General features: G+C 41.2%; 1 protein-coding gene across 1 annotated transcript in view; it reads left to right on the top strand.

Moving 5' to 3' along the window:
* The window catches only part of bzw2 (basic leucine zipper and W2 domains 2), a 56107-nt gene continuing 33399 nt past the window's right edge, over nt 1–22708 (top strand). The window contains exons 1-3 of the mRNA XM_079523270.1: nt 1–79; nt 520–590; nt 7567–7743. Of these exons, the coding sequence (XP_079379396.1) occupies nt 527–590; nt 7567–7743 (241 nt within the window). The 5' untranslated portion in view covers nt 1–79; nt 520–526. The remainder of the gene's footprint in view (nt 80–519; nt 591–7566; nt 7744–22708) is intronic.

Raw genomic sequence — 22708 nt, 5'->3', positions numbered from 1 at the left:
GAACTCTCAGACACACACACACAGCGACCACTCCATTACAACTGTCTAACTCAGTGCTGCTACGAGACACTCACAGCTGGTAAGAATGATTTATTTATTGAGCTTTGAACTTTTTTCTTTTCGGTTTATTGAAGAATCTGTGCTTGTTGTGACTATAGTGGACACAGGTAGGTAGGTATAGTGAGTGGTACTGTATCCCAGAATACAATGTTTGTCACTAAATTATCATAGCACAGTTATTAATAATTTGTGCGTCAATCTATCGTCAGTTCAGCCGTCTTTTTTTTGTGGCTGTTAAAAGATGATCTTTTATTATCTCAAATAAATGACGGTGACATATCATCACCGTCCGGTACACAGGTTTAATAGGTTTCTTGATTTCTTGATCTGACAACAAAGCTATTATGAATCAAGTTTGCATGTCGTTTGCATGAGAGGCCGTTTTCTAATTGTGTGTGTGTGTGTGCGTGTGCGTGTACGTGTGTGTGTGGGTGTGTGCGTGTGCGTGCATTGAATCAGGACTTTTATGAATACCGGTAAGCAGCAGAAACCAGTGCTCACAGGCCAGAGGTTCAAGACCAGAAAAAGGGGTGAGCACCAAATGTATCCCGATTTTATTTCATTTTTATTTTATTTTGACCGACATACAGTCATTGAATTGCCTCATTTATAGACGCCAATTAACAAAAGACCATGGGCCATTTTATTTATATAAGGAGTCTCACACACTATCATCTTTACCTGCAAATACAAATAATAACATTTATTTGTATAAATTTTCAGGTTATCTGTAATGTTTCTCAGAAGATGACCTGATGATGGTATATATGTTTCAAAACATTGTTCCTTTTTTTCCTTTTTAGTTTAAACACATCATTTTATTTGCCATAGTGTGTGGGAAATGAATCATCATTGTTTATGAGATATCATTTCAAAATGTATATTGTGTCTGTTTAGTGAAAGTGGACAGTGAACACACAAATACAGCTCGCTCGCTCACTCACTCGCTCACTCGCTCGCTCACTCACTCGCTCACTCGCTCACTCACTCGCTCACCCACTCACTCACTCACTCACTCACTCACTCACTCACTCACTCACTCACTCACTCACTCACTCACTCACTCACTCACTCACTCACTCACTCACACATACTGTACAGTCTCTCACACACACACACACACACACACACACACACACGCACACGCACACACACACACACACACACACACACACACACACACACACACACACACACACACACACACACACACACACACACACACACACACACACACACAGAGAGAGAGACCATTAACTCTCTAGCCCTTACTTCAGGCCAGCTGGGCTAACAGTTTGTTTTTGTCCAATGGCCTTCACTATGTCCGGCTGGCGGCCATTACGCAAGACCTCCAATGGCACTGGCTCTCAGACCCCAGTCGCAGTGCTGTTGTGTTACTGTAAATGTGCCACCGTGCCAGTTGGCATTGATATTGGTGCACACTGCACCGCCCTGATCCTTGGCCGCGGGAAGATGTTTACAGCAAGAGGTGCTGAATGCTCAGTAGGGGGTGTGCGCGCGTCGTGCACGTGCATTTTCACGCATTTTCACGCAGAAAAGTGGCTTTTACTTTCCCTCTCCACACGCATGAGCAAACTGACACAGGCAATTAACCAGGATAAGGCGCCGATACTGTGATACAGCATATTTATTAGTCCATTAACAGAAATCTGTTTTGATTAAAATCATTATTATTTTCCCCCTCCTGTCCGAGGGGGGGCTGTGCCTGGGCGGTGAGGGTGCTCCAGCCCCCCCAGCACCCCTACTTCCCTCAGCCATGCCCTGCTCCTTCCTTCGTCTACCGTGGGCGTCATTCAGTCATGCCAAACTGGAGAGAAGGCATGCTCAAGTAGTCTGAGTTGAAGCCATTTAGACCTGAGTCTTCTAAATCCTGACAGTTTTCTGAAAATCACGTGTTTCTATGTTAGTGGTTCTCAATATTTCATGTCAAAGACCACCAAAAATGATATGTAATTGGCCGCCGACCCCCACTTGGAAATATGTTGTTCCAGGGACCCTCTCCCAGAAGCAAAGATTTGAGTTAAAAACGTTATATATATTCAAAGATTTGTGCCACATTTTCAGGATTTAAAATAAAATAGCAGACCTACAAGCTTGTAGCGAGTCACTCTGTGCCGCTCTACGAGCTTGTAGATCTGCTATTTTTCAATAGCTAAAGTATAACATAATGCTTAAAACACCTAAAGGGGTTCCCGCCCAGAATGGATTAAGTAAGCGAATATTGTTACCACCAGGTACTACAAGATGTATGAATTTCTATGAAACGTGTCCGTCTTAAGATAGATGGATAGATTTCTTTATTTTTGTGTCATGCACCCAAGGCGCCCAGCCCACATGGACTTATAGGACACACCATACAAATCATTGCGTCAGTATTGCATTGTGTACAAGAAAGTTTTTTTTTCTCGTTTTTTTTTCTCGTTTTTTTCTCTTTTCTTTTTCTTTTTCTTTTTCTTTTTCTTTTTTTTTTTTACACAAACAAAACATTCTGCCTTTTTTCCCACGCTTTGCATAAAAAGTCTGCTAAAGCAAAAATACCTTTCCTAAAACAAAATTCCAACTTTTCGTAGTCCTCTAACCAGAAAAAGTTAACACAGATAGTTGTCATTTTACAAAATAATACATGTCTTAGTTCTTCATATAATGGGCAGTAAAACAAAAAATGAATTTCAATTTCAATTTCTTTCAAATCACACAGTAAACACACTGTCCTCCTCAGGAGTACCAATGAATCTACCCGTTTCTAAAGCTAATGGTAAGGTCCCAGAATGCAGCTGTGCACAAAAAGATCTCTGACTTTTGGATACATTTTGTGTAACATAAGGTTCAGGGCCATAATTATTTTTAATAAGACGATATGTTCTTAGTTTTGGTTTGTACCATAAATCAACAGCCCAACTCTCTTTATACCCAAGGGACATACAGTTCTGTATCTCATGAATATTACAGCATAGTTTATTTAAATAAATAAATGATGAATTATTCATAAAGAATAAAGACTTTACTTCATTGGCCCAGGGGTAACCATTAGAAATGTCCCAGTTAAAAATCTTTTTGGTTAGTCTGTCATCGGACATATTAACAAGTCTATTCCAAAGTCTCAACATCTCACCTTTGTGTCTGATATTTACGGGCATCCATCCCATATCTCCGCTAATGGCCAAGATAGGCGTAAGCTTATGAACTCCAAGAAATGACCGTATGGCTCTATTTTGAATTGTGTTACAACTTTCCTTGTCCGGAAAACCCCATACACCGGAGGCATAATCCGAAACAGGGCATACACAAGACTGATATAATTGTGTATATGTATAATATCCTAAATCCTTACAGGCTTTCACCTTATTTCACCTTAATACTAACCTTATTTCACCTTAATACTAATGTATTTCGGTCCAATCTGTATGGTACATGTTTCGGTGGTATACTGACAAAAACTTTGACCTGATGGTCAAGATTCAATTTATCCCCTGAGCAAGTGGGGCCTAACCTGACTCCGCCAGATGGGGCAGCAGAGAGTACACTGGGTTCCCCCTTCCTGCTCCCATCTGGGAACTCTCAGGCAGACTTGATGCCCGGCAGCTATCCCGCCTCTAGCTGCTGATTGGCCAGGCCGTTTTCTGGCCGGGCATCAAGTCTGCCTGAGAGTTCCCAGATGGGAGCAGGAGGGGGAACCCAGTGTACTCTCTGCTGCCCCATCTGGCGGAGTCAGGTTAAGTGGGGCCAGGCTCTAGTAGCTCAATCAATGGTACAAATGTCAGCACTTGCGCATGAAACCGGGTTCAAATCTCTGGTAGAAGAGGAAAGTTTCATAGTGCTTGCTGCTTTAATAATCTGTATTAAAAAATAAAACCCATTCTGGGTGGGACCCCCTATTGAAAAATAGCAGATCTACAAGCTCTTAGCCCGGCACCGAGTGCCGCGCTACAAGCTTGTAGATCTGCTATTTTTTTTTAATCTGGAAAATGGGGCACAAATTTGGAATATTTTTATTTATTTTTAACTCAAATCTTTGCTTCTTGGGGGTCCCTGGGATAACATATTTTCAGATGGGGGGTCGGCGGCCAAATACAGATAATTCTGGGGGTCCTTGACATGAAATAGTTTGAGAAGCGCTGACATGGAAACATAGGGTTTTTCAGAAAACTGTCGTGATTTAGAAGACATTTATAGAATCTGGTCCCAGGTCTAAATGGGTTAAATATTTGAAGATGGGGCGCCCGCCGGCCTAGCGGTCCAGGCACATCATGCCACATAATAGGCTTTGCGCCTGACAGCGCGTCGCGTGTTCGAGTCCCGTTCATGACGACCTTTGCTGCGTGTCTCTCCCCTTCCCTCTTTCCTGTCTATCTTCACTTGAAACTATCAATAGAGGCAGAAAAGCCACACAAAAAAAATTAAATATTTGAAGATTAGATTACTCAACACAAAGCACCATTTTTGTGCAGGTTTCCTAGCATCGCTTTTTCTATCATTATTCCTCAATGCCTAAGTACTGTACAATGTACTTGGTTAGATTACAGAGTACTATTGACCATATGCAGACCGCGGCCATCTTGCCATCAGAGTTTGGAAGCACTCGTTTTCAGTAAAGCAATGTCCTGCTGCCTCTTGCGTTATGTGCAAATTCAAAACAGGTGGTACGCATGGGCCGTTGAGTGATATCTAACGAGCACTTCCAAACTGCAACACTTGGAAAAAGAATCACCTGCAAGGACAGAAAGTAACTCATAACATGTCTACAGTGGATTTTTATGAAACAAACACTTTGAGGATAGAAAGAGAATAATTCAAGCTTTTCGTACAGCTGCAATGTTGGTGTGTCTGACGTTGTTTAATACAATCAGATAGGTCTGTTCTGTTTGGATGAATGGGCTGCCAATGGGAAGTTGCACCTTGTTAGTACCTTGCCATTAACTTATATGGTAAGATGGCCGCGGTCTGCATATGGTCCATATAAAATTACTATATACTTGAAGCTGCCTTGGCTTTTGAAAATCAGTAACAAGTGAGTTTGTCACGCTGAACCGTCGCTCACTATACACAGTCGCAGACAGTGTTGTTTTTGGCAGCAAATTTTTATTTTAGTTTTAGTCGTAGTCTCTTGAATAGTTTTAATTTAGTTTCAGTCACATTTTAGTCACCTGGAATATCTTAGTGTTAGTCTGGTTTTAGTCTAAAATGTGTTTTGGCGGGCCTTGATGCCGTCATAATGACTGATTTTACACTTGCTGAAAATAGCCGATCTACAAGCTCACAACGCGTCGCGCTGCGACGTGTTGTGAGCTTGTGTAACCAAGTGTAAAATGACTAATACTGGATCTCTTGTTCACTAGTCCCTTCCTAACATTTTAGTCTAGTTTTTATTTGTTATAATATATTTAGTCTTAGTTTTAGTCATCATAGCTTAGTTTTCATTTAGTTTCCATTTAGTTTTTGTCAGTGGAAAAAGGTAGTCGACGAACATTTATCGTCTTAGTTTTAGTCGACGAAAACATAATTTTTACACAAAAGAAAAACGTTACGAAAAAGTTGCCCATTGAAAGGAATTAACATCGTAGGCTTTGTGATGATGAGGAATCCTCATTGGATTAAACGGAGAAGCTTAAAGCCCTCGGCCAAGCAAACGGTGTTCTGGGTTACACAGGAAAGCTTCAGAGGGACAATGGCCTGTGTGCCATGCCCCGCGCTAAATATAGCTGTGATAATCACGTGCGCCATGCTTCATGCTGCCGTAAAAGTACATCTCTGTTTATACATTATTGCATGACGTCTGCATGAGCTATTGTACAATGCAGTGAGGGCAAGTTGAGCCAGTTACACTGGGCGTTATAACTGGGTAATGTCCAGTAAGATATAGTGATTCACAAAGTGGGGTTTTGGGGGTATCCGGAGAACTCGCCAGTTTACCGACTCGCCGCGATTTAGTGCATTTTTGTTTTTACTTCACCTTCATTTAAACTGCATTGAATTGAGAGAGAGAGAGAGAGAGAGAGAGAGAGAGAGAGAGAGATGTTTAGAGTTAACACTAGAGAAAGTAGGAATGCTAAAAGTTTAAACACCAAAGTACCGAAACAAAGTAATTCATTAGTAAACAATATCCTGAAATGGTAGGCCTACTTATCATTGGTATTCACATACTCACCTTTTTATCATCATCATCTATAGCTGACCATTAACTGCACAAAATAATTTGAAATGAACTATAACATCTGTGGGTTTGACTATAGCCTGGCTAATAAGCTCAAATCACACTGTCGTGTGGTATTTGAGTCTGGAGATGCTGCGTATGGATCTTGTTTCCCGGGGGGTGGGTTCAAACATTTTCTCTTTGACGCAATTGGTTAGAGCTACTGTCAGTCAAAGGACTCAAGCATTGAACGTCACTGTACCAAAGCCCGCCCATATTGCATACCGTGTCCCGATTGGCCACACCAGTTCTCTGGTGTAGGAAATGGGCGTACAATTGAGCCTCTCCAGACCGTAATCCGCCGACAGGCAATTTTTTTTTTGCCAACGGCTGATTCGGTCTGGCTTATTAGCCAGGCTAGTTTGACTATACTACACTGATGAAGACAGCGTGTTAGCATAACGATGAAGACATTGATGAGAGAATCTTCGCTGTCTTGGTAAACTGGCGAGTTCGCCGGTATTCGGTTTTGGGGAACCCCAGGGGTCCTTGACGGGGTTCCAGGGGGTCCCTAGCCAAACGAGGAACACTTTAACCACTTTAACCACCGTTTTATATTCTCTGCAAGTCAAGATCACAACCCGCCACGGCACACGGTGAGCTTGTAGATCGGCTATTTTCAAAACGATCGAGAACAATCCTAACACAAATCGGGCTCCCGCTGGCACATCTTTTCACATATTGGTATGTATTTCGCCAAATACATGTATACCAATTCACCCTTTGTCAAGTCCCGCCCGTGGCTGTGCCCCTCTTCGCACCCATTGGTTGCCGTTTCGTGGTTGGACAAAAATCCTTTCTCTTCATCCACTACTATTGAAATAAGGTGTTTTACAGTTGCTTCGTATTGATATTCTGTGCGTTCAATTGTTATTTTAAACTTGGGTGTCAGTAAAAAGGAACATCACAGGTGCAGCATGGTGACTGGGTACGGTCTTAGCTTACGCATGTTTCGCGATAAATGCATTTTGTTACATATGTGATGTATTCCCATGCTTTTTGTTCTTGCCTATTGTAAGTCGCTCTGGATTAAGAGCGTCTGCTAAATGCCTAAATTGTAAATTGTAAATTGTATCATCATCATCATGTTTTTAGTTTTTCCATAATTTATGTTTTAGCAATTTCACCATAAACCTGCGCGGAACAAGCCAGAAAGAGCCTGCTGGTTAGTCAGTCAGGGACCAATCGGAAGGCTAACAAATGGTGAATTGGGTGTCCTTGACATGAAACTGTTTGAGATACCGCTGCTGCAAAGTCTCCTTAACCCGCTATACTTCCTTGTCCTTGTCTCTCAGATGAAAAGGAGAAGTTTGAGCCCACAATCTTCCGAGACACAATCGTCGTGGGCCTCAATGAAGCGGGCGAGGACCTGGACGCTCTAGCCAAGTTCCTGGACGTCACAGGCTCGCGTCTGGACTACCGTCGCTATGCCGACACCCTGTTTGACATCCTCATCGCGGGAAGCATGCTCGGTGAGTGGCCCGGTGTCGATTTCCTTCGACTAAAAACTAAGACGAAAAATGTTCGTCGACTACCGTTTTTCTACTGACGTAAACTAAATGGAAACTAAATGAAAACTAAGCTTTGATGACTAAAACTAAGGCTAAATATACTGACAATTTCGTCAACAAATACAAACAAAATGTTAGGAAGGGACTAGTGGACAAGAGATCCAGTACAAGTCATTTTACACTTGGTTGCATGTTGAAAATAGCAGATCTACAAGCTCGCAACGCGTCGCAGCGCGATGCTTTGTGAGCTTGTAGATCGGCTATTTTCAGCAAGTGTAAAATCAGTCTTTACGGTGGCATCAAGGCCCGCCAAAATACATTTTAGTCGACTAAATCAACTGTAGATTTAGTCGACTTAAACCGTATGATATTTAGTCGACTAAAAATAGACACTAAAACATTCCAGGTGATACTAAAATGTGACTGAAACTAAATGAAAACTATTGAAGAGACTACGACTAAAACTAAAATCTAAATTTGCTGCCAAAAACAACACTGGTGAGTGCCCTCTAAACGACTGTCTGCTGATGTCAGAGGTGGCTGGAATGTTTCCACGCACGATGTATCCAAACCGTCACTGTTCGGCCATGAAACCTTTGTATGACCAAAACCTATATTACCTTTCATTACCTTCTAGCTGCCTCGCTGGCCTAGTGGACTGCTACGGCACCTTGCAATCCATGGTTCACGTGTTCGCGCCCCGCTCTCGACACCTTTCATTACCTTCTTTCAATTTCAGAAATAGTCAGTGGTGGAAAAAGTACTCAATTGTTTTACTTAAGTAAAAGTATACCAATACTGCAATTTAGAACTACTTTGTTACAAGTAAAAGTACGGAATTGAAAATGTGCTTGAGTAAAAGTACAAAAGTATCGGCATCAAAATGTACTAAGGCTGAGCTCACACCTTTCATGCAATTCTGTGCTCGTTGGATGCTCGTTGGATGCTCGTTGGGTAGTGTCATGGCCGCCCAATGTATTACCAATGGGAGTCACGTGCTTTGACCCAACATTGTGTTGTATGAGGGGGAGGGGGGGCAGTCAACACACAGCCGAAAGCCATACAACCATATATCTATGCATACAACAGCTTGTAGGCGCAACATCCACCCAACGTCCACCCAACACAGAGGGTGGGGTTAACCACCAACCAATAGGAGAGAAGGGCTGTTTTGTATCCCAATGGGCGGAGTTTAGTTGTAGTCTCCTGAGCCCCGCAGAAAAGTCCGACTGGAGAGTGACAGAGCTTTTGAGAAATGATGATGTCACCGCTTATTAGCGCATATCATTTTTACTATAATTAGGTGAGAAATGCAGCATGTGCCTGCATGGAAACTACACAGATATCTATCCAAGTGTTCATGTTTATATATCACTGTTAACAACTTTAAAACGTATTATGTTGCATCAACTGCAGTGAGCAAAGGCTCTGCTCTGCTGCATCCAATAATAAATATATCAGCCTACTAGTCCAGTGCGGACTATTTCATTTGCATTGGTGCCGAGTGCTAAGCACAACCGATTGTTTTAATTCAAAGTGGTATATATTCTGTGAAATGTTTATCGTCATTCCGTGTATCTACAAGCTCCAAGTGTTGCGTCCACATGCAGCGCGTTCCAAGCAGAGGTCCTCAAGTATATGTAAAACACTGCCAGTCCTCAGCGCAATGGCCCGTTGCGCAAAAAAGTTGATATTTTACTTGTGTGATATTCAGATAATCTTCAACCGATTGTTATAATTCGAAGTGGTATATATTCTGTGAAGTTTATATTTTCATTGGGTGTACAAGTCATGTTTTTAATATGCCTTTATCAAATGATATAGAGAGATGGGTAGTGCCCAAGTCCTGTTAGCCATGCAGCCTATATGATCTGTGGTGCAGGCCTATACACTCTAATTTGTATTGGAGTGCGAAGCTTGAACAATAGGTTCATTGCGGACCGCTACGGATAAACTGTGGATATTAACCTACCAATAAGGACCCAGGCCAAATGCCATTGCGCAGTAGCCTACACCAACAAGTCTATGCGTGGTGTGTGCATAGCCGCATGTGAAACTATATCGTGCTGTATTTTGCTCTCCATTTCATGGTCATGGTCATGCGAGGAGAGAGAGAGAGAGAGGGTGCAGAGAGAGAGAGAGAGGTGTGAATGGAATCGCATCGTGCGTATATGGCACATCTCTCTCATGTTTAGGTAATTAAGGGCGCACCATTGAATGCATGTCACTGTGCCTACATGCTGACAATGTGCGCGCGTGAACTTGTATTAGCCAGCCTACACATTATAACGTGACATTTATTATACAGCTCGAAAATATAGCCACTCTACAAGCTCACAACTTGTTACTTCTATAGGTCTGACTCTGCTATTAATTTATGTGCAGGACTTGCCAAGTCGCCAAAGCAATGGTAAAGTGTCTATCATTTTTAAATTGAGAAAAGTCGAGAGTCGGGATTTTGTGACATGTGACATGCTGACAGACAATGAAAGAAACATGTTCCACTTCCACTCACAATTTAGGTGGCTTTTAAAATGCGGTACTTATTCCTTCATTAAAAAATATGATTGGCACCTCATAAGTGTAAATATAAAAGCAAGTATAATATAGCCTACAATATTGAAACCTGCTACTGCAGTGATTTTATCCTGTGTTCAATGCGTTTCTGCGTTTGGGTGTGGACATGATGATGATGATGAAATGACGCACGGCTGTCTCCAGTCATTTCAACAATCAGTACCAGATTTAAAGGCACTGATTCTGTGTGTTGGCTTGTTCAGAAGAGGATGACGTCTTTCGAAGAAAGTTTGATTCATTTAGCAAGCCAGTGCCCCATTCTGTATGTAAAAAGCCATCCGTTTTATTATGACAGTGTACAACTCCACATATCGCCGTATTGGTCACCAAAAACTACACGCAGATAAACGTGGGTCTGTTGTTTTCCGCATTCCGCTCTAGCGCACCGCCCACTTCCCGCAAAGCCTTGTGGGAAATGGATGCATCTAGGGAGGGACGGCCATGACACTACCCAACGAGCATCCAACGAGCATCCAACGAGCAGAGAATTGCATGAAAGGTGTGAGCTCAGCCTTAGAGTACTAAAAGTAGAAGTACTCATATTGCAGAATGTCCCATTTCACAAGTTCAAAATGTGTACAAAATCTATTGAAAATAGCCGATCTACATTTTTTTCAATGTACAGGGTTGAAGTGGCTAATGTATGTTTTCTAATCAAAATTAAAATCGCCAAAGTAACCAGTAACTAAAGTTTTCAAATAATTGTAGTGGAGTAAAAGTAAAAGATTTGGCTCCGAGATGTAGTGGAGTAGAAGTAAAAGTACTGGAAATTGGAAATACTCAAGTAAAGTACAAATACCTCAAAATTGTACTTAAGTACAGTACTTAAGTAAAAGTACTTGGTTACTTTCCACCACTGGAAATAGTGACAATAGCCAATCTACAAGCTTCACAACGCGTCGCATATCATGCCACGTCATAAAGCTGAAGTAGGTCATACAATTATGAAAAAAACATCAAATTTGAATTTTGAAATATGTAAATACAAGGGTTCCACCAGACGGTGACAAAATTAAGTCTCGGATCATTTCTGTCCGACTGGAGGCACCGGAGAAGCTCCTCCTACCAAATCCAGCTGCTATTCATATTTTTTTTCATCAATTTATACATTTTTTTTAGACTATTTTCTTCTTACTGTTTCTTTATTTAGAGAGACAGGATGCTGGGGGCAGAGAGAGGGGAAGGAAGGACACACAACACAGGCCTTCAGCCTTAATCAAAGCAGGGACTTTTGGGATTATGTGGTCTGCAGTACAGTACAGTACAGTACAGTACAGTATGTGCCATCTGTTTGGCTACCGGCGCGCCCCCCAAATCCTGCTGTTTCTTTTGAGTCGGGGACAGAGTGAATACACCCTGTGCTGTTCAAAGGTGCTGTGAGTTGGGTACAAGTACCATAGTACCATAGTTAGGGATGGAGCTCGATAACCGATTCCCTAAAAGATCCGATAACAAACTTATTGAGTACCCGTTATCAATAAGATTTGGGCTTATCAAGCCTGTTATCGAGCATAACAAAATGTAATCCATGCTGGCACAAACATGTCGGTCTAAAAGTGTATTGATACCTGCCAACCAGCGCTGCCCCGGGTAAACAAAATGACGCTTTTAAAGTGACTGTACACATATTAACAGTTTCTTTAATTTTTAATTAAAGAAATCTTTAATTATTTTATTGGTAATAAGGTCAATTGGCTTCCGTCTGTTAGAAATGTACTGTATTTGAGCTCCATTCCTAACCATAGTACCAGTGAGAGAGAGAGAGAGAGAGAGAGAGAGAGAGAGAGAGAGAGAGAGAGAGAGAGAGAGAGAGAGAGAGAGAGAGAGAGAGAGAGAGAGAGACCGACTGACCACTGGGTCTTAATGCCAGGTCTTCTTAGGCTCGATATTGCGGTGCATCATTCTCTTCCTTCCTTACTACGTGTCCGTACCATGGCAGTCTGCCTCTCCTCTCCTCACCACATCCACTATGGCCTCCACAACCCATCCTCTGTCTCAGCTCTGCGCTGGTCTTTCTGTCCCTCTCAGTGACACACACCACACACCAACACATCCATCTGATCATCCTCATCTCTGCTCTGTTCAGCTTCTCTTCATGCTCCTGTACCCTCAGGGCCCATGTCTCACTTCCATCCATGCCGCTTCTGACGCAGGCAGTGTACACTTGCCCACATCGTATTTAAATAAAGCATGGGGGCGTACAATATTTTTCTGGTAGCTGTGTGATTATGCTTTCACCGTTCTGTCAGTTTCAGTTAGGCCTCACTCAGACCTTTACTGCATTGCTGTATGCTTGTTGGATGAATGTTGTGTAGTGTCATGGCCGCCCCAATGCATTTCCAATGGGAGTCACATGGTTTGACACAACATTTGTGTTGTATGAGGGGGAGGGGCGCAGTCGAAACACAGCCGAAAGCCATACAACAGCTTGTAGTCCAAAATGTTGACTACAAACCATGTGACTTCCATTGGAAATGCATTGGGGCGGCCATGACACTACACAACATTCATCCAACAAGCATACAGCAATGCAGTAAAGGTCTGAGTGAGGCCTTTCTCTTCTTGGCTGTAAACTGGTCAGAGTCCTGTGTTTATCGTCCCCGTCGTTTTGGCTACAGTTTATAATCTCTTAACATGCTCACAATGCATGCACACGTAACACACATTCCTTTTTTTCAATTTACGTTTTATTGAATTTTAATCAAACATACATGACAACGAAACGACTGACAATTGACAATACATACAACCGAAAACAAAACAAGACAATATACGAACAATACACACAAGGGGAGATGTCTGCCTCTCTTCTCGATCGATGATCATTCATAATACATAAGTACCTCAAACAGGTGCATATACAGGTTAAACAGGTCTAACTGAAACTATACAAAATCAGGTCTTATGGTAGAAACATGAGCAATCCACCTAAACCAGTTATCTGTGAAGACTTCAACTTGACCTCTGAAGCTGAATGTAATTCTCTCCATAATAAATATACTATAGATTAAATCAATCCATTCATTTATAGTTGGTATTACATTTGTAAGCCACTTTTTTGTTAAGGCTTTTTTGGATGCCACCAGCAATACCCTCAATAGATACTGATCCTGCTTTACAAATTGAAGTCCCTCCAGATCTGCAAGATACATGGTTTTAAAATCAAAAGGAATGTCAACCCCAAAAACTGCTTCCAGGACACTGTGGACACTTCTCCAAAATGGAACCACAGAAGGGCAACTCCAGAACACATGAAAATGATTTGCCAATGTCTCCCCACAGAGTCTCCAACAGTCCGACTGATACGTGTAATGTCTTTTCTGGGCTGGAGTGCAAAAGAAACGACTCACATTTTTCCAGCTGAATTCTCTCCATGTGGGGGAACTACTCATTTTCCACTGATGTTTACATATTCTTTCCCATTCTTCTGCTGATATAGTAAGGTTGCCCTCTGCTTCCCATCTTGCTTTAATATTCAGAGTATTATCTCCTTTCATGTTTTGAAGCACTACATATACATTTGAAACTATCTTTTGATAAGTAGAGCCTGCATACGCATTTTGGAAAATCTTAATGATCTCTACTCCTGTTGCATCTTCTCTTCTTAATAGCCTTCTATTTATAAAGTCTCTGATTTGTAGGTACCTAAAAAGGTCCTGATTCTGTAAATTAAATTTGTCTTTCAGGTCCTGGAAGCTCATCACATTACCCTGTTTTAAAAGAGTACAATATGCAGAGAGGCCATTCCCAATCCAACCTCTAAACCTCATGTCATGTGTACTAGGTCTGAAGTCTGAATCATATGCAAACCATTTGAGAATTCCAATCTTGTCCTTCAGTTTATATCTCCTAATTATTTCACACCACACCTTCAATGAACCTGTTATCATCACATTCTGAGGATCCGATAAGTGTTTGACCAAGGATGGGTCTCCCACCAACATGTTAATAGGTAGACCCCTTCCCATTGAACCCTCTATATCTTTCCATCTTGATTTGTAACTTGGCTTACACCATCCAATCAATGGTCGGATTTGAGCTGCTCTATAATAATCTCTCAAACATGGAAGGGCCAATCCCCCTCTTTCCTTTGGTAGTTGTAATGTCTTGAGCCTCACTCTAGGTTTTTTCCCTGCCCAAATAAATCTGGATATAACTTTATCCCAGTCAGAGAAGAACTGTTCTGGTTTTGAGATAGGGACTGACAAAAACAAATATAAAAGCCTTGGTAATACATTCATCTTTACAGATTCTATGCGTGAACTCAGATTTAAATATGGAATTAAATTCCATCTATCAATATCAGCCATTATACCCCTCCTGAGAGGGTCATAATTTAACTCTTCTAATTTGGATAAATCTGTCGGTAATAGAATACCTAGATATTTCACAGATTGTTTGTCCCACCGAATTTTGTACCTAGAGCGAAGACAGTGAGGGGGATTGTAATACATGTTGAGAGCTTGTGTTTTTTGTTCATTTATTTTATAGCCTGAGTATGATCCATATTCTTCCAACACAGACATCAGCGCAGGCAATGACTCCGTTGGGCTCGAAAGATACACAAGAATATCATCCGCGAAAAGGGCCAATTTTTGTTCACCTGCTGGCATTAGTATACCTTTAATTGAATTATTCTGTCTGATCCATTGCGCCAAAGGTTCAATAAAAATTGCGAACAATATTGGAGAAATTGGGCACCCCTGTCTAGACGACCGTTCCAACAAAAATGAGTCACAAAGCTCGCCATTGATCTTCAGTCTAGCTGATGGTCTACTGTAAAGGGATTCCACTGTCTTAATAAACACCTGATCAAATCCAAATTTTTCCATAACTCTAAATAAGAACTTATATCGTACCGAGTCAAACGCTTTAAATGCATCAACACTTATCAACATAGCTGGCGTCTTATTCTGATTTACATGGTTAATAACATGAATAGATCTTCTAATATTATCATGTGTCTGACGGGTTGAGACAAAACCGGTCTGGTCAAAATGGCAAAGTTCTGGCAGAATATTTTCAAGTCTTCTAGACAAAATTGATGTGAACAGTTTGTAATCCAGATTTAATACACTAATTGGTCTATAATTTCCACAATCCAGTCTGTCTTTATCACCTTTAGGTATGACCGAAATAATCGCTTCATTCCAAGATACTGGAATCTCATTTTTTGTCAAAACCCAGTTGAAAGTTTTTTGTAAAATAGGTGTCAAAACCACCTTTAGGGCTTTATACCATTCAGATGTGAATCCATCCGTTCCCGGGGATTTATTCGCTTTCAACCTGGCTATAGCCGAGATAATCTCTTCTTGCGATATCAATGCCTTTAAACTTTTATTTTGATCAGCTGTGAGAGTTGGTAAATGTAATGAGTCGAGTAGTGCATGCATCTGCTCATCATTGGCCACAGGTGGCTGAGAGTAAAGGTTTTTATAATAATCTGTAAAACATTTTTTAATTTCCTCTAGTCCATGATGTGTAACTTTTGTGTTGGGATCTGTTATTTTATATATTGTATTATCTGCTTGTTGTTTCCTGAGTTTATATGCCAACAGTTTTGTGTATTTGCTACCTCCCTCATAATATGTTTGTTTAGTATACATCATTTTCTTCTGGATTTCTTGGTTATATAATTGGTCAATCTGATTCCTTTTGGTCGCCAATTCCACTTTAATTCTAGGATCAATTGAGTCTTTATGTGTAGTTTCAAGGTTTTTCAATTCTATTTGTAAAGTATTAAGTCTTTCTGTTCTGCATTTTTTGAGAAAAGACGCTAATGATATCACTTTACCCCTCATCACTGCTTTACATGCATCCCAGACCATGGGCGGAGACACCCCACCATTATCATTAAGCTCTAGATAATCAGTTATATCCTTTGAGAATTGTTCTATTCTCTCTTCATTCAGTATACTAGGGTTAAATCTCCAGAGTGTGTTCCTTTTTCTGTTTGATGTAGATAGAGAAAGGTGCACTGGGCTATGATCAGAAAGATCCATTGTTCCAATATGACATTTTTGCACCTTACTTATATCTGTTCCAAATAATAAATAATAATCTAATCTACTGTAACTTGAATGTGGGGATGAAAAGTGGGTATAGTCTCTAAGCGATGGATTCACATGTCTCCAGACATCAACCAGCCCCAATTCTGAGATTATTGAATTTATCTTCTTTGTTATTCTATTAGATTGAGCTGGTCTCCGTCCTGAAGAGTCGTGGGGCCCCAGCGTTGTATTCAGATCACCCGCACATACAAGGACCCCCTGTGCCTCTGTTGCTATCTTGTCAAATATTTGCATATAAAAAGCCAAATCTGAACTTGGGGGGATATATATATTATAAAAGGTAAACATATTTCCATCAATTTTTCCTTTAATCATTATAAATCTACCTTCTCTATCCTTAATAGTTGAAATATGATCATACATAATTTTCCCAGAAATGAGTATGGCTACACCTCTAGTATGTCTTAATCCATTTGAAGATGAAAAAACATATTTATACCCCTGTCTTTTGAGTTTTTCATGTTCCAGCCCTGTCATATGCGTTTCTTGAAGGAACGCTATATCTATATTTTCTTTTTTTAATTTTGAGATAATTTTCCTCTGCTTGGTTGGATTGAGAAGACCATTAACATTCAAAGAAATGAAATTCACCATAGTACTATATCAGTAAAGTACAAGCTATTTCTAATGTTATGTTGCATAAGATAATAATCATCCTGAATAAGAATCACATTGTACAGAAAAAAAGAAAACAGAACTCCCCCTATTGTAACAGAAAACAAATACACACATAAACACAAAACTTCCTGAGATGACAGGTTATTTCCAAACCTGTACACGTCCCTGTTGGAGGGAGGAGGGAAAAAGCCCAACCGAAGGGAAGGGGCCCTCCCTAGTGGTGGAATGTTGAAATCACACTCACATTCCATGAACCTACTAGAAAAGTCCAACTAGCTAACTATACTAAATCAAAAAGCTATCCTACTCAATCAGTGATCAGAAAAAACAAAAATCAAAGGACACATTGCCTTACTTTACATTACCAGGAATGGGTAACCTCTGGTGTATTATGTTTAAACTCCCAAATCTTCAGACTGTAGCTGCCGCGCCTCCTGCAGCCTGTTGCCATGGAAACGCCCTCCGAATGACCCCTTCCACGTCGCCATCTGGATCCTCTGCTGGAACGGTCACCGGGAGCCCCCTAGCGTTCATCTCTCGTGCAGCAGCCCGTGCGTCCTCATATGTCTGTGTCCCGTTGCTCCATTTGATACGGATCTTTGTGAACGGAGTTTGAAATCCAATGCTCTTTTGTTTGAGCACTTTTTTTATTTCTCCATAGGATCTGCGTTTCTCCATCACCTCTTGTGAAAAGTCATGGTCAAAGAAGCACTGCTTGGAATTAACTTCAACTTTATTCCTCCAGGCCAGTTGAAGCACAGCTTCCTTAATCTCGAATTGCAAAAAGTTCACAATGATGGACCTTGGTTTGTCGCCAGGTGCTGGCTTCTTTGCTAGGGAGCGATGGGCACGTTGAATCTGGAGAGGCACGGTTAATGGAAGTTGGGTAGTCAGCATGTTCTCCACAAACTTAATCATCGAGCCGCTCGTAGCTTCAGAATCCTCAGCTACTGAAAATATTCTAATGTTGTTTCTCCTGGATCTGCTCTGTAAATCTATTACCTTCTCGCGCAGCTTGCGTTGTTCTTTTAGCAGTCTCAAGAGCACGTCTTTTGTTACGGTGCCACTCGTTTCCACATCCGAAATGCGTTGCTCTGCCTCGGCTATTGATTTACCATGGGACTGGAGCGTCTCCCCCACCTCTGTCAGCTTGCTGTTGATATCTCGTTTTAGGGCAGCCATCTCCTCCTTAAAGTCCTTTATCAAGTCCACTTTAAGCCCAGAAATCGACGCTTGCAAGTCTCTCTTGAAGTCACGGAGATCCTTTGATAGCGACGCCATTTCACTACCTCCCGACGGCTCCACAGCAGCATGGGAGACGCCATCAGCCACGTTCTCTGTTACCACTTCCATGTGTGGTCTTGTCGGAGTTATGTGTTCAGTTACCCACTGTTTCAAATTCCTTTGACTTTTCCTAGGTTTATCCCCACTCATATCTTCTCCATTCAAATGTTTTTAATCACAATTATTCGAGTGGGGAGGCTATTTTTATCGTGATTGAGGGAGAGCAAACGATTTACACGTCTGCCTCGGGCATGGCTAAACCGGAAGTCCCGTAACACACATTCCTTCACATCCAGCCTATCTTGGAACTGTCTAGGAGTCGGATTTGTTTCATTGTTGCTTTTCAGTATTGTGGCAGGCCAGTGACTAGTCACAGTAGCAACGATCTAGTTACTCTAGACAAGACATAGTTACCGGTATATATTTTCATTGGGTGTATAACTGAAAATGAATTCATTACAAAACTGAGCACATTTTTTTTTATCTATAAGGCCAAACATTGAAAGAACCTTTGAAAAAATATATAAAGAGTAGGCTATATGACAGCCTTTTAAAATGTGTATAATATTGGAATCTCAGCAGGTGCTGCCTATAAGCTCCCCTATTCTCAATATTAAATCAAAAAGATTTATGTACAGTATGTTTATCATATACCTTTTAAATTTGCACTAAAAAACATGCTCGACTGTAAAACTGTAACCAAATAATGGCCCTGTGCTGGCCGGTGTAAAAATAAATAACAGCCTACTGCAAATAACGGCCTGGTTCCTTATAAACGCCTGGGGTCCGATTTTGCATATTAACAGCCCGGGCTACTATTTGGTAATATACGGTAGTTAACACTACCAAATATAGTCACACTAGTATAGCAAAGATTTGGAAATGCTAGAAAATGCCTGCTGTACACACTATCAAAGATCTATTCACAGCAGATAAGATCTAGTCACATTATCCAAGAGATCTATAGCAATCTATAGCATCACATTAGCAATAGAAAATATCTAGTAACAGACACTAGCAAAGCAGTGGAGAGAAATAGAAAATGTGAAGAGAAATAGGACAGCTAGCTTCCTACAGAAAAACCAAGATACCGATGGATGGCTGTGAAATATCAGCTACTGTAGCTGTAATGTAACGCCAGGGCTCCACCGGACGCGTTGCGTCTCCGTCGCGTCGCGTCAAAAAACGCACCGGTTCAATTTTAATGCACGCGTCGCGTCTCCGTCAACGCGGGCAGTGGAGCCACCCTTCATTGATTAAAAAGGGAACATTCCCTGACGGTGACGGAGACGCGACGCTGACGCGCCCGGTGGAGCCCGGCCGTAATGGAGGATAAGCCTTTAGCTGGGATAACGAATGGGACAAAAACAAAACCAGGATAATAACGCTGTAAGCAGCAAGAATATCATGAAGGTCATAAGGTTGGTCCCATCTGTTGGTAAATGTAATCTACGTTTGTCCAAATGTTTCCTGTGCATAATGGCCTTATCGCATGAGCCCCAAGCCACGAGCAGCAGGTTGAACTGTATTGCCACCCATAGTTATATTATTTGTTATTGAAATGGGAAGAGATTAACAGCAGTAGCTACTGTACGTAGCACTGTACGTAGCTACGGTGACATGAATACGTAAATCATGCTGTACAACTATTAGTGGTGGCTCTTAGTGAGCCAGTTATTATAGTAAATAAAAGAACAGAAACCGCATATAATCACTATACTGTAGTACCAGTACAGTCGCCTTACAATTTACAATTACAATTTAGGCATTTAGCAGACACTCTTAATCCAGAGCGATTTACATTAAGCAAGAACAGAAAGCATGGCAATACCTCACATACATAAAAAGTAGTTATCATGAACATGTGTAAGCTAAGAACGTAACAGTGGAATATCTATATAATGAAACTATACCTATGATATAAACTATACATATGTGACCAGATTTGACTGAGAGACTGCCATCGCGAAAAATCCAGCTTTTCACCAGAGGAGAAAAACTTTTTTCAAAATGAGTTTATAGCACAGGCAGACTCTTCACATACTAGAGCATGTCTGAAATAAGTGTCAGAGCTGAAATCGACATGTAAATATGAAATAAATGCTTAAACATGTAGCTAGGTGTAATGTTAGAGACCACAGAAGTGAACCTTTCAAGCCTGTTTTCTCAACTCGTTGTTTTCTGCAAGACATTACTCTATAAGCCATATCTCCAAAACTGTTGGGCCAAACTGAACAACCAATATGTCAATTTGAAGCTATGATTCCCTGCTTTCATATGACATGACAAAACGAAAATTCAAAAAAAATCCAATGGCAGTCCCTCAGTCAAATTTAGTCACATATATACTGTACTATGCTATACATATGTACTATGAAGTGCTATGACTACATACAATGCAATTCTAGTGCTGTCTACATAACATGCTATAAGTCTGTATCAAATGCTATCTACAAAAAGTGCTATCTAAGGGGGTATAGGGTAAGTGCTACGGGCCATGGTGGAGTCTAAAAAGGTGGGTTTTCAGACGGTGGAAGATTGGGAGTGAGGCTGCAGTTCTGATTGTAATGGGAAGTCCATTCCATAGTTTTGGGAGCCAGAAGGGAGAAGAGTTCCCTGGCCTTTGGCCATTTGTGTTGAAACAAGTCGTTTGCCTGCTGGGCTGGTATGGATTTTCCACTGCTGAGAGAGCAAAATGCTCCAGACGCACGCAGCAGCACACATTGGGAAGTTTGAATTCAAATTTTCACATGTACAGTACCCCTTACAAAGATGGGAATACAGGTTAGAAATGGGCGGCTGTGGCTCAGGAGGTCCAATGATCCCTGGGTCGGCGGTTCGAATCCCGGCTCCTCCTCCTCCTGTCCACATGTGGAAGTGTACTTGGGCAAGACACTGAACCCCACATCGCCTCCAATGAGTCGGTCGGTGTGAGCTCGCCACCGTCGGTGTGTGAATGTGGGAGGTGAGGACGCTGGCGTCGACTGTTCGCAGCTTCACCTCCCAATGTATGAATGAATGAATGAACCATTGTAAAGCGTTTTGAGCGCTTGGAAAAGCGCTATAAAAATGCAATGCAATTCATTATTATTATTATTATTATTATTATTATTATTATTATTATTATTATTAAATGTGCAAAGTTGCCCTAATGAGATTGCAATGTAAATGCAGTGGTTCTCAACATGTGGGTCGGGGTCCCCACATGATACAATTTAAAAATAAAAAAATGCCATTCGTGCATCAAAGATAATCAACAAACTACTGTTGTGGGCCGTGGCTCAGCGGTCCAGGCACCTTGGCTGGTAATCCAGTCTGGCAGTGTGCCGCGGGTTCGACTCCCGATCCCGACGGCCTTTACTGCATGTCATCCCCCCATCTCTCTCCCCATTTCCTGTCAGCCTACTGTCTGTCCCTCCATAAAAAAATATAAAATAAAGGCGAAAGCCAAAAAAAAAACAAAAAAAAATACTGTGTACTGGTCTAATTATACTATACTGGTATAACTATAACTATAACTATATATATATATATATATATATATATATATATATATACTGGTATAACTGGTCAAACATTCGGCAAATTGTCAAATAATATAAGAAACAGGCAAACATTTTGAAAAAAGGTGAGCTTGTAAATCTGCTATTTTCACTGTATCTGTGTGGAACTGAGTCAAACTAAATGTAATGCCTCAACTACAATTCACCCTTTGTCAAGTCCCGCCCATGGTTCTGCCCCACTTCGCACCCATTGGTTGCCGTTTCGTGGTTGGACAAAAATCCTCTCTCTCCATTCACTACCATTGAAATAACGTGTTTTTCAGTTGCTTCGTATTGATATTCTGTGCATTCAATTCTTTTTTTTAAACGTGGTGTCAGTAAAAAGGAACATCACAGGTGCAGCACGGTGACTGGGCAAATCATGTTTGTTCTTAGTTTTTTTCCCAAAAATGATGTTTTAGCAAATTCAACATAAACAAGGTGGAACCAGGGCGGCACAAGGCAGAACGAGCCTGCTGGTTGGTCAGTCAGGGACCAATCAGAAGGCTGACAAAGTGCTTTTCAGGGTGGGGCGTCCCCAGTCCAAATAGTATTATTTTGGGCGGTCACAGCCTTAAAAGGTTGAGAACCACTGATGTACACGAAGTGTCAAGCCAGAATCTACAGTATGTTGACAGTTATATAGTATCACTGTAGCAGTAGATACGATAGCGGTATGTATGTTTGAACGTGGTCATATGATGTGTTTCTATAATGTCTACACACAAATTAAAAAAAAATTCATTGATAAAAAATTAATTTGAACAAAATATATATTCTTTCAGAGTGAGCGTTTTAACTCGAATCTTTGCTTCTGGGGGGGGGGGGGGGGGG

The sequence above is a fragment of the Electrona antarctica genome (assembly GCF_951216825.1).
Source record: "Electrona antarctica genome assembly, chromosome: 15".
In the NCBI taxonomy this organism is placed as follows: Eukaryota; Metazoa; Chordata; class Actinopteri; order Myctophiformes; family Myctophidae; genus Electrona; species Electrona antarctica.
The sequence above is the reverse complement of the archived record's forward strand: the minus strand, read 5'-3'. Positions and strand labels throughout refer to the sequence as shown.